Below are 12,468 nucleotides of genomic sequence, written 5' to 3' on the forward strand. Positions count from 1 at the left end.
GAATTTTATATTTTTGTTTATAATAACAAATCAAGTTTTTTATCGAACAAGCAAACTCATGATAATCCAACTCGCTCTGGAAATTTGCTAGTACCTCGATCACATCGAACAGCCCTCTACCAGAAAAGCCATCTTTATCTCGGACCGAAAATTTTCAACAAATTAGACGAAAATGTAAAGGCAGCCCCTAATATAAATATTTTTGAATCAAGATTGAAAACTTTTTTAATTGAAAAAAATTGCTACTCCTTGGAGGAATTTTATCGATGATTTTATCTCTCTCCATGTTATTTGTGTTTTTTGTTCATTTGGCAAATCATTTGTAGATACCTATAGTTTTTTTCTTTATTTACGCTGATGTTTTCCTTGTTATCGTATATTGGAAGATATGTTTTTCATCTTTTTTTCCATTGTACCTTTCAACAAGTGAAATATTTGATAATAAATAAAAAAAATAGGTGTGAGCCACAATAAACCCTTGCGGATTGCGATGAAAAGTCGAATAGACCCACTCACTTTGGACCTAACCTAACCTACCCTTCATTATTTTAAAATTTGTTGTCTAGCACACATAGAATAATTTGCCTTTTGAAATACAAGCTGACAATTTGTCCTAGTACATCACTGAATCAGAATGGATATTCGTCATGAGAAAGGTTTTTTTGGTATTATATCAGGTTGGTGTTGGTATTATATCAGGAAATATAACTGGTGATGATTACAGTTTGATTATTATGAGAAAAATTTCTGCTCTTTCCCATAAAAGTAGGTTTCATCAGTGTTGCAAGGGTCATTTGACTCCAATTGATATTGAGAGAATTGCTTCTGTCAAAGTGTGACGCTTTTCTATTTTCAGTGACTGATTAAATTGTCAAGAGCCAAAATGGAAAGCCCCGGGAAAATGGCCACTTGCGTTGGTTGTCAAGATAAATTCGATAGGAGATGTATGTCGGAAGGGAGAGATAATATTTTATACTGCTCTGATTGCTTCAAAAGACTATGTGCAGGTGAGCTGATTGTAAATCAGATAAGGATGCGGTGGCGATAGACGGAAGTTGAATTGACTTTACTGATGATTTCTACAATTTCAGGCTCTGGCGACTCGAAAGCTAAACAGTCCCATGATTTACGCGATAAAATGTTTCCTTATCCAGAAGTCTTCTCCCATCGAATTCGACAAATTTCACCCGTCAAAAGCGGTAGTCCCAGTGTGGTTTCTCTTTCGAAGAGGTGAGTTTCTTTTTTTTAGTTCAATCACCTAATAATGCAGGGAAAAGCAAAGCAAAGTTCTAACTTAACCTTCAATTGGATTACAATAAACAATACTGAAGTCACTAGAAAGTATTATTGCATTTATGTACAAAATTGGAATATATCAGACCAATTTAGAATAGAAAAAACATATTTCTACAGTGTAGGTTACTGTTATTGATTTTCGGAAAATTTTTATTGGCCAGAACAAAGTACCTTTCTAAGAAAATTCTCATTTCTTCCAGACCACTCCAATGTCCCAAAGCAGACTGCAACAAATTCGTCTCGTTATTCACACTGGAGTCCCACTTCAAATACGAACACAAGGAAGTTCCTATAATTCTGACACAGCTGGATACTAGAAGTGCATTAGAATTTTATCCTCGAGATGTCAGATACGGCGTAACGCAGTGCATTGTTCTATTGAACGTTATCAATCACGATTTTTCCAACATTATTCCGCGAACTAGGTGAGTAAAAGTCTGGTGAGAGATGATGAAATACTGTTACTAGTGTGTAATTTGCATTCATTAGACATTGTTTTCGCAAAAATTTATAACAAGCGGTATCCTTCCGACATTATATAAACCATTTAAGAACGATGAATGCTGAAATATCACATACCCATTGTGGTCTAAAAGTCAGGGTTTCTAAAACAGCAACTTGTGATGCTTCATAAAGTTAAGATCGGACCTTCTTTGGGGTATTGTTCTCGTGTATGGAGCTCTGCCTCTAAGCACAGCCTGAAGCTGCTAGATTTCATCCAGAAAAGAGCTATCCGTCTGATTGGAGACGCGAACATCAGTTGCAACCTTGATAGTCTGGAGAGGCTGGGGATTTGCCTCTCTTCTGTAGATACTTCCACGGGAAGTGTTCAAGTGCTCAAGTGAGGTACTTTGCGTTATTTTAACAAAAAGAATACTTCCACCGTTTAGATCTTACTCTATTTCAAAAGTTATCAGGTGACCTGATAACTGGTATAGCTCGACAGGAGCTATACCAACTTGATGTGTAGACCCGAAAAATTATACAATTCTATAGGAGAATGCTTATACATTCTCCGATAACAGTGATAACAGATAACAGTTATATTACAGCTATGTAAAGCCTGTGAAGTCATCACAGGTTCTGAACCTCTCCTCTACATGGTTCATGACCATAAAAAAGTAGGAGTCGGAGCATTTCATTTCAAGGTAGCTACCCCAGTAGACGGTGAACATGGCTTGGCTTTCGACACTGAACGGCGTGACCAGAACTCTGTCACCGAGATAGGAATGAGCAAAGAAAACAATTTTAATTTGATTTCCTACCCTGGATTGGTACAGATGTCATCCCTCGAATCCTCGCCAATAGCAGCGTCTGACGAAGAACGTCCAATAACCTTACTTGAAGAATTACAAAACTACAAAACCGGTACCGAGGTACCAGAACTTTCCCATCGAAAACGTTTTTTAGACAAACGGAATTATTAGGTGACAGCGCGCTGTCTATTGTTTTACTGAACATTCAATCTCTCCGAAATAAATTGGATGAGTTGTATATATTCCTGGAAAGTTTGGACTTCCCACAAATAGTATTATTAACTGAACACTGGCTCAAAAATGATGAGCCTATTTATTTACCAAACTGTAACGTTATTTCCAAATATAGTAGAAAAACAGCAACTCATGGCGGAATTTTGATCTTGGGAAAAACCTCTTTAAATGATAAATTACATTTTACCAACATCACCAAATTTGATTATATACTACAAGAAAAAGCATTGGAATTTTCCATAAGTTTCAGTAAGAAAATCAATTTGTACATATTGTGCATTTACAGGTCACCGTTATTAGACCCTCATATTCTTATAAATGAATTGGAGTCAATTTTGAACGATTTTCCTATGAAATACAAAATAATATTAACAGGTGATGTCAATATCAATTTCAATGATAAAGAGAGTTATATCACACAGTCACTAATTAACCTCTTGACTGCTTTTGATTTGACAGTGCATGTGAAATCGGATACCAGAATATCACAATACAGTAGTACTGCTATAGATTACATATGCAGTAACTTAGATTCAAATCAAGTCACATGTTCGATTGCATCTGCAGGTCTCTCTGACCATGAGGCGTTTTTCTGCACAATAGGTAACATTGATTCAAAATGCAAAAGTGGAAAATATAAATATGGTAGGCTATATACTATATCCAACTATGATAGGTTCTATTTGAAATGTCAGCAAACGAATTGGGAATCACCTACAACATTAAAAGAAAGATTTCAAGTTTTACACAATAGCCTTCTTGAAATCTTTAATTATACTTTTCCAATTCGAAAGATTAAAAACAAACATAAGAAACATTGGCTCACAAAAGGATTAATGAATTCTGCAAGAAATATGAGATCTCTGTATTATATCAGAAAATATACAAATACAGATTCTTTCCATAACTACTACAATATGTACAGATGAGTATATCGAAAGTTGATAAAGTTAGCAAAGGAAAATTATTATGAAAATCGCATTGATAGTTCCACCAACAAATCAAAAGAGAGTTGGAAGATAGTAAATGATCTAGCTTGTGATCCACTAATAAATCTAGCAAACTTCAATGTTAATGAAAACCTAATCTTGTATGACACTAATATTGATGAATTCAAAGAAATGTTACATACAATTAAAAATAAAACCGCAACAGGATTTGATGACATTTCTGTTAGGATCTTTGAAAATCTTCCAGATAATGCTCTGAACCATCTAGTATCTCTGATAAATGGATCCTTCAAAGAAGGCATATTTCCACAGTTTCTCAAAACATCAATTGTCATACCGATCTATGAAGGTGGTGAAGTGAGCTCTCCTAGGAATTTTAGGCCCATTTCACTCATTCCTACGTTAGCCAAAATCATCGAAAGACTCGTTAAGAAAAGAATGTTTGACTTTTTGCAGGCGTGTGGATATATTGAGCATCAAACAGTTTGGATTTCAGTGCAATAAGAACACAAATGATGCAATTCTTTCACTTTTATATGAAATATATACTGAAATCAATAACGGGGAAGTTGCGACGGCTGTGTTTTGTGATTTATCGAAAGCTTTTGACTGTGTGAATCATGAGATACTGCTGCGAAAGCTTCACCATTACGGATTTAGAAATAAGGCACATTCATGGTTTACGACATATTTATCTGGCACAAGTAGTAAAAACAAAAACACAATGTCAAGCTTACGTAATATGCAATGTGGTGTTCCGCAAGGATCAGTCTTAGGTCCAATTTTGTTTTTACTATATGTATTTTCAGGAAGTTTCACACTATTCGCCGATGATATCACCATACTATGGCATAAAGATAAGGAAGCTGATCTTCAACAGGTCATCAATTCAGATATAATAAAGGTTAAAGAGTGGTTCGACTCAAACCTTTTATCCTTCAATATATTAAAAACCAAGATAGTGTCCTTCAAATGCGCAGTATCTGATATTTCTATCAACCACCAGATCATTGGAAACAGTGTGTTTTCTAAATTTTAGGACTATACATTGACAACGGTCTCAAATTTAATGAACATGTCAAAAACCTGAATGAAAAATTGTCCTCTGGTTGTTATGCTGTAAAAATTGCTGCAAACAAACTAGGTTACACAATCGCAAAGTCAGTATACTATTCCTTGATGGAGTCACATTTGCGATATGGTATCCTATTCTGGGGAGTGTACAGTGGAAATGTTCTTCAAAGTGTTTTTGTTTTACAAAAAAGAGCCCTGAGATACCTCTGTAAATTAAAATTTCGCGATTCGTGTAGAGTTCACTTCAAGCAACATAACCTTCTCACGGTAGTGTGTATATTTATACTTGAAACAGTGTGTCTCATTTAAACCAAATTTCATTACAGATAGTAGATATGCCACCCGCCAAAGTGACCATATCAAACTACCTTTACCATATTCCACTCTAGTTAAGGACTCCATTATATATAACGGCTGCAAGATGTACAACCATCTTCCAAATTATATAAAAAATATACAGTCCAACACTGGCTTCAGAAAAGCTGTAAAAAGAGTTCTTTCCGATAGAACCTATTATAGTTTGGAAGAATATTATGCGGATATAATAGACTAATAATAAATATACCAAAACTTTACATTTTGATATCATATACCTACTATTGTTTGTTACATTTTAAATTTTAAATGAGTGACTGATTGCTTTTTAACAATTCAATTTTATAAAGTAGTGACTACGTATACTATGTATACTAAGTGAATAATTATGTAAATGTTATTCATATAATTTAATTTAATTTATTTTATTTATACAGGTTTTGTCAACAAGATGTTATTCTTTGATAATAAAGCATATTTTGATTGATTGAGTCAAGATAAAATATACAGAGATTAAATCACTCCGTGGGATCTTCTGAAGAATCATTAACAACTCTGACTCATCCAAGAATATAACCTTTGCCTTCCTCTGGTCTTACTTGGTCTACTGCATCGATACCAAATGTATCAGGCATCGAAAAACCTAATGCGTTCGCTATTAGTATATCCAGCATATGTGGCCTCAACCTATACCCACCGACACAACGCAGCATCATTTTTTGGTACTTCTACGATATTGATGATACATCAGTGTTGCCTTACATTCTGGGAGGTACCGAATCCATTCTCACTTCCCCACCCTCAGACAGATACAAACTGATAAAACTGATGTAGTCCTTCTCGTCTGCTTTTGAAGAATATCGTTCGCGAAAAAGGAAAAACGAATGAAAGATCGGGAGAAATGATTGTTCTGTTTGCAGGAGTCCTTCATAGAAAGATGCCTTCACTACTCTCTAATTTAGAGATTATTCTGGGATAGTTCATTCCGGCTATCTTCAACATGGTGGAAATTTGTACGGGACAAATGCAGATTCTGTCATTTTTATTTTGTTACGCCTTGTCAGGAAGCAAGATTCTTGGACTCAGTGATCACCAACTGGATAGCTGTGGTTATTGGTTAATGACACTGGCACGCTTCTGAATAGATTTAGGATCCGGGTACCTGTTAGGCTAAAGAAAAGGACAACATCCCGTCAAAATTTGTTCTGCCTTATAAACAAAGAATATATACTAAAACCGTACATTTTGGGTTCATCCTCTTGTTATAATCCAAAGTCAGTACACTCGAGTACTTAAGAGCAGATCAGCAAACTAACTAAAGGCTATGTCAAAAGTGAATCTGAGTAACTTCTTCAATGTCTTTAATGAAGGAATCAAATTCTACTTTCAAATAATTGGCCATCAAAAATATGTGTATTTTTCTTCGATTTTCAGTAGCTACTGCAGCAAAACTAACCTCCAGACCACAGACTCTAAGCCTGTGATGGTACTGTTAGCAGGAAGAGTAGCCGGCTGTCACCTCAACCAGTTGGACGACGGAAAAACTCACCCCTACCCCGCTTATCTCACATCAGACGATAACCATGAAGACAAAGGCGATGACAACGATGAGGGTACCATATCTTCCAAGACCTACGTGGAGACTAAGCCCAACATCCTCAGTCCGGGAGACCAGATCATCATCTGGGTCGCTTCCAATATCTTCACTAGTCTCAGTTACACTGTTGCAGCTTCCACTTTGTCAAACAAGATCAGGCAGAAGTACTTTGGGCCGATTTTGACACTCGGAGATAATCCTATGGAGTTGTGTAAGGAGGGAACTGGTTTGATTTTGACTCATTACCATGTCAACGGAATGTCAGAGAATGGTACGAAGCCCCTCGCTATTGACGTTGTGATACATAGCCCAGATTGATTGTACATTCATGAATATATTTTTAAAAGCTTTACAGTTGAATGTGTGAATTCTTACATAAAATTATCTAAGAACAATTCGTTCAGGCCAATCTCAACTCACTACACAGTAGGTTAATGGACTGACACCTATCAGAAAACAACTACTCCTCTGGCTAATACCACGAAGGGCGTTGGATTATATCCGACAGGTGTCAGTGCAGGATTCTTCACAGAAGTTATTCCTGCATATGCTGTTGGCGATACAACTGCCGCAATAGATTTTCAATTATTGGAACACTTGCAGACCCCGGTTTCGGGCTGTTTGGCCACTCGTCACTATATGTGAAAGTTTTCTTTCCTTATACGAGGAATTGGGCAAATTTCGGATATGCAGTTGGTTACCTCGTTCACAGGCAGATGGGGCGACGACAAACCTGTTGTTTGTTGTATGCTTAAGCTTAGTTCGAGGAATGATACCCTAACGGAATTTGATTTTCAAAATTATCGGAAATCATCGACTTTATGTTGATGATATACACTACCTTGCACTGACGAGTAGCCAAACAGCCCGAAACCGGTCTGCAAGTGTGTTCCAATAATTGAAAATCTATTGCGGTAGTTGTATCGCCAACAGCATATGCAGGAATAACTTCTGTGAAGAATCCTGCACTGACACCTGCGGGATATAATCCAACGTCCTTCGTGATATTAGCCAGGGGAGTAGTTGTTTTCTGATAGGTGTCAGTCCATTAACCTACTGTGTAGGGAGTTGAGATTGGTCTGAACGAATTGTTCTTAGATAATTTGATTTATAGCCAGTCTTCAAGTATGCCCACTGACTATATGTGGAAATTCTTACATTTATCATATCAGGCAGTGAATGATTTGGAATATGATGTAATTATTGGAAATGAAATTGAATTACGAAGAACCTATTAGGCTGTTTCAAAAATTTTATACATGTTTATGAATCTACTTTAAACTGAGATATCGAAGTGAATACTCATCCAATTCAATCGAAATAAGCGTCATTTGAATCAGTGTACTTCTGTCAACGTAACACAAGTCTACTAATTCCATCAGCATATACATTTGATACTCGGGATTCGATAAAGTTGATGAAAGCCGTTTTGCCTGGTCCTGATTGGCGAATGTTCTACCGGTGAGAAGTACTTGAAAACATGGAGATCGATTGACGAGAGGTCTCGAGAGTATGGTGGGTAAGGCAGAACTTCGACGTTTGGCCCGGTTACAGAAAGCTGTAGTGAATCACAACAGTTGCTGACTACCATACATCAGAAAACTGTACACACCTCAGCAACTTTTGATGCTTTATAGAGCTCAGATCAGATCTTCTTTGGAGTATTGTGCTCATTTATGGAGTTTCGCCCATAAGCATACCCTGAAGCTGCTGTTTTCCATCCAGAAAAGAACCATCTGCCTGAATGGAGACCCAAACATCACTTGCTACTTTGATAGTCTGGAACATCGAAGAAAGGTGGAGATGTGTCTCTATTTCATAGATACTTCCACGGGATCTAAATCCAAAGTAAATCGCTACGTTCGCACAGGCACAGGAGTTTTCTGTAGCTTGTGTTTTGCTCTTGTAAAAATGATCTTTTCTGGTGGATTTCGCCTTCAGGGAGTGCCAGAGTGGCTCAACGGTGTCCAACAACTGTCCTGAACGTCTTCTGTTTTGTCCAGTTATTTTAGGTCGATTTAGGCCTGTATTTCGGAAATTTGGCATATCCAGCTGTGAATATGTATAAACTTTGTATTTTGGCATCAAAATTCACATATGATTCGACGGCCGCAACTTCAGAAATTGGGGGTCAAAATGATTGGTTCAGTAGTTTTCGCGTGAAACCGTAACAAACAAATTTACATTCGCATTTATAATATTTGTGGTGATTGTTTAATAATCCTGTGAATGAAATCTAATTCAATTCCATAACGGAAGTTTGGAATACAAACTGAATAGCAAAAAGTCAATGTTTGTGTTGGAAAGTTACTCCTTTGCATCATTTACACATCTTTGTTAAGAGTTAATTTTGAAATTACCTAATTGCTTTCTTTCTTTGGAAGATTCCCTACATTTTCATATAAAGATGGGGAAGTAGGAAGCCAAACCTTTTTTTTCCCTCTCTTTGGAATTTTTCAAAACGGTAACATGTCTTCAAATTCCATGTAAGAATAAAATCCCACATCAAAAACAAAAAATAGAACCTCAAATTGATATACGTCAGTTTTTAATACCACTTATATGTTAGTGATGAAATTTTTCCAACACATTTATTTATGATCATTATTGAAATATGTAAATTATGAATTATATAAATCATACAATTCGAACGATCATTCATATTGTTTCAGTTCTCTCATTAATCATAACATAAAAGTGATTCATTTAAAGAACGCCGTCCGTGGACCATAATACTGCCCACTCTGGCTTGTTCCGATGAAAAAACAAGTAAAAGTTCTCTCTACAGTTACAATCTGTTACACTTCCTGACGTTTAATGTTTATTTTATTCAAATTTTCGTTGATTTGCTCGAAAAATTAAAAATGCTAGTCAGCACTTCGATAGAAGTGTTGAAATCTGAAATCATGATATCGAACTTCATTAGTATTTCAAAGTATGTACGTCATTCATTTGAATTCAGTTGAGCAAGAGCAATTTCATAGTATCTTTAATTGGATCGTTTCGGTTCTCAATTAGAGTTTTGACTAGGAAAACAATGAGTAATGAAGTTCTAACTGCTCATCATTAACACATAGATATTTCAACATCATTTCAATAAGCAACCTATTAGATATACTTTTTCTATATGGATACCAATGGTTTATACATAATTTGACATAAATTAATTGCTTTCCTCCTTTTTTTGGAAGATTCACACATTTATTTTTGTATGAAGGTGGAGAAGTAGAAAGCCAAAATGTTTCCTTCCGAAAAATAGATCTCTCCTGAAAAATATATATATGGAATTGTATTTCCTGACATTATTATATCCGGTTTGGCAACATTTTTCTTTTTGGAGAAAACCGATGCCTGGGTTTTTGTGACATTGAATGAATCTCATTACGTACTGTCATCTATGACTTTGAATTTCACTAGTTCGGACTTCCATTGTCTAAATAAACCGATTTGACAATCGGTTGACTTATTGAGAAAAGACAAGAAATGTCCTTAGAATCCTTCTATAATTTGATTTGTAAATTACTATATACGTATGTTCATATGCATATGTATGTATATATGAGCATAGTAATCATTACTATCGATGAAGCTTTGAATAAACAAATATTTGATAATCGGTTTACTCATCAGGAAAAGTTAGGAAATATCCTAAGAATCCTTCTATAATTTGATGTGTAAATTACTATACACATATCTCCATTTGCACATGTATGTATATATGCGCACAGAAATTAATCATTACTACCGATGGAGCTTTGAAGAAACAAATATTTGACAATCGGTTCACTTATTGAGAAAAGACAAGAAATGTCATAAGAATCCTTCTCAACCCTTTGCCGTCAGGTGGTCCCGTCAAAGTACCACAAATATAAGATTTTGTGAGTAAGATTTTTGGGTAAGTACCATAAGTTATATTTTGACAACTTCTTCACAACTATCCCTTGTTGAAGGAAAATATTTATGCTTGTGGTACAATCAGGAAAAATCGAAAAGAAGAATCCAAAGACATAACAAATAAAAAATAAAATGCTTGGAGGTACTAGTCTCTGGAAGATAAATAAGGAAGGAATATTTTATCTAAAGTGGATGGATAATAAACCTGTATTATTTTCAAGTAATTTTCATGGTCCTGATGATGTCCAAACTGTTTCTAGAAAACGGCACGTGGATCAATCTGATATGTTCTTATCTTTATATGAAGCGAATAGGAAATCAAGAAAATGATGGCACCGATTGTTTTGGCACTTTTTAGACTTGAGCATTGTCAATGGTTTTATTATATTCAGAGACCGGACACCCACAAAAAGTCTAAATTTGAAAGATTTCAAGATTTCCTGCTGTAGCCGCAGGACTACAGAAAACGTTTGGAGGATGTTCCAAATCACTATAAGAGATCAGTTCCACCAGAAATAAAGTATGACAAATGTGCACATATGCCTATTCATGGTACAAAAGTCAGATGCGCACATTGTAGTTCACGTTCGGAGCCCCACCGAACAAGATGGCACTGCTCCAGTTGTAATATCGGACTTTGTTTGACCGAAAGGTCTAACTGTTTTTTCAAATTCCACCAAAAATTTAGATTTTTTCAAGTTTTGTGTATGATTTTCCTTATGGTTCTGATATGGAACCACATTTTTTTGTTAAATTTTGCAAAAACAAAACAATACATTTTCTTTTTAACATTTTTTGTTTGTTTTTCATAACACAAACAACAATTCAATTGGTACAATAGTGTATTTAAAAAAAAAATAATGTCGGCTTGAAAGGGTTAAATTCGATTTGTAAATTACTGTATAAGTATCTTTGTATGTATATATGAGCATAGTGGTGTATGCACCACTTTTGTTGATTTTCTCAACCGCTACATAATTGGCAAATATTTTACATACGTTTCAAAGGTAGTTAAATAATAATCTCTTACATTTATAATTTTGTTGAAAAATTGGTCTGATCAAAAAAAAATCTCTAGAAATGTATACTTCGAACCTTGAATAATGAAAAATAAATAAAAAAGGTTTGAGGTTGAAAATAACACAACTGAAATTCCAGACATCTTTGACTGTTCCAGTATCTGGAAAATATCTTGTTGAAGTCATACCTTCATGTTACTAAACTCCATAACGAGAAGCCATCACGTTCAAAATCAACTGCTAGATGAAAAATTCGCAAAACAACTCTGATTATATTGATTGTATTTACTTTTTTCTAGACAACTACTAGTGCAACTACTCTGAATTTTTATATTTTTATTTAGGTACTGATAGATGTAGAATTCATTTCCAATTCCTATAATTTACCAAAAATTTAATATATAGACGAAAAACTACAGGTTCATATTTTTGAATGTTTATCTAATTTGAAAATAACATTTGTTCGAAGGTGATTGACAATGTGATATTTTTTTATATACCCATTTATTTATCTAAATTTGACATATGTTATTTTTCAACTGATTAGTATAGGATTGTTCTACTTTTGTAAATATTGTGTATATTTAAAAAAAGCATTCTTTGAAATTTTTCCCCAACATGCATTGTCAAAAAGAACTTAATTTCTTGGAGAACAAAGTATATTTCTCTCTCTCTTTCTGTATATAATTGTATCAAATTGAAAAAGGTTATTTTTTTATCTATAGTAACATATGCTTATATTTATTTTTCACTAGACTTAGATACTTCGAATTTTCATATATTTAACCATGCACAAGGTATGTTCTTTTGAAATTTTCTTCATATCCATCATA

General features: G+C 34.8%; 1 protein-coding gene across 2 annotated transcripts; it reads left to right on the plus strand.

Annotated features, from left to right (window-relative positions):
* Positions 1-818: 818 nt before the first annotated feature.
* On the plus strand, positions 819-7,072 carry LOC111502254 (uncharacterized). Of its 2 annotated transcripts, none has more exons than XM_023156272.2 (4): positions 819-1,007; positions 1,092-1,230; positions 1,497-1,721; positions 6,563-7,072. In XM_023156272.2, exons 1-4 carry the CDS (start codon positions 884-886, stop codon positions 7,038-7,040), a joined length of 966 nt encoding a protein of 321 aa, XP_023012040.2. In that variant the 5' UTR covers positions 819-883; the 3' UTR covers positions 7,041-7,072. The 2 variants fall into 2 exon arrangements, with proteins under 2 accessions (XP_023012040.2, XP_023012039.2); XM_023156271.2 differs by having other exon boundaries at positions 820-1,007; positions 6,560-7,072.
* The last annotated feature ends 5,396 nt before the right edge of the window (positions 7,073-12,468 follow it).

Source organism: Leptinotarsa decemlineata, unplaced genomic scaffold (genome assembly GCF_025532065.1).
Source record: "Leptinotarsa decemlineata unplaced genomic scaffold, Ldec_3_MD MMD2_tig00026354_RagTag_RagTag, whole genome shotgun sequence".
In the NCBI taxonomy this organism is placed as follows: Eukaryota; Metazoa; Arthropoda; class Insecta; order Coleoptera; family Chrysomelidae; genus Leptinotarsa; species Leptinotarsa decemlineata.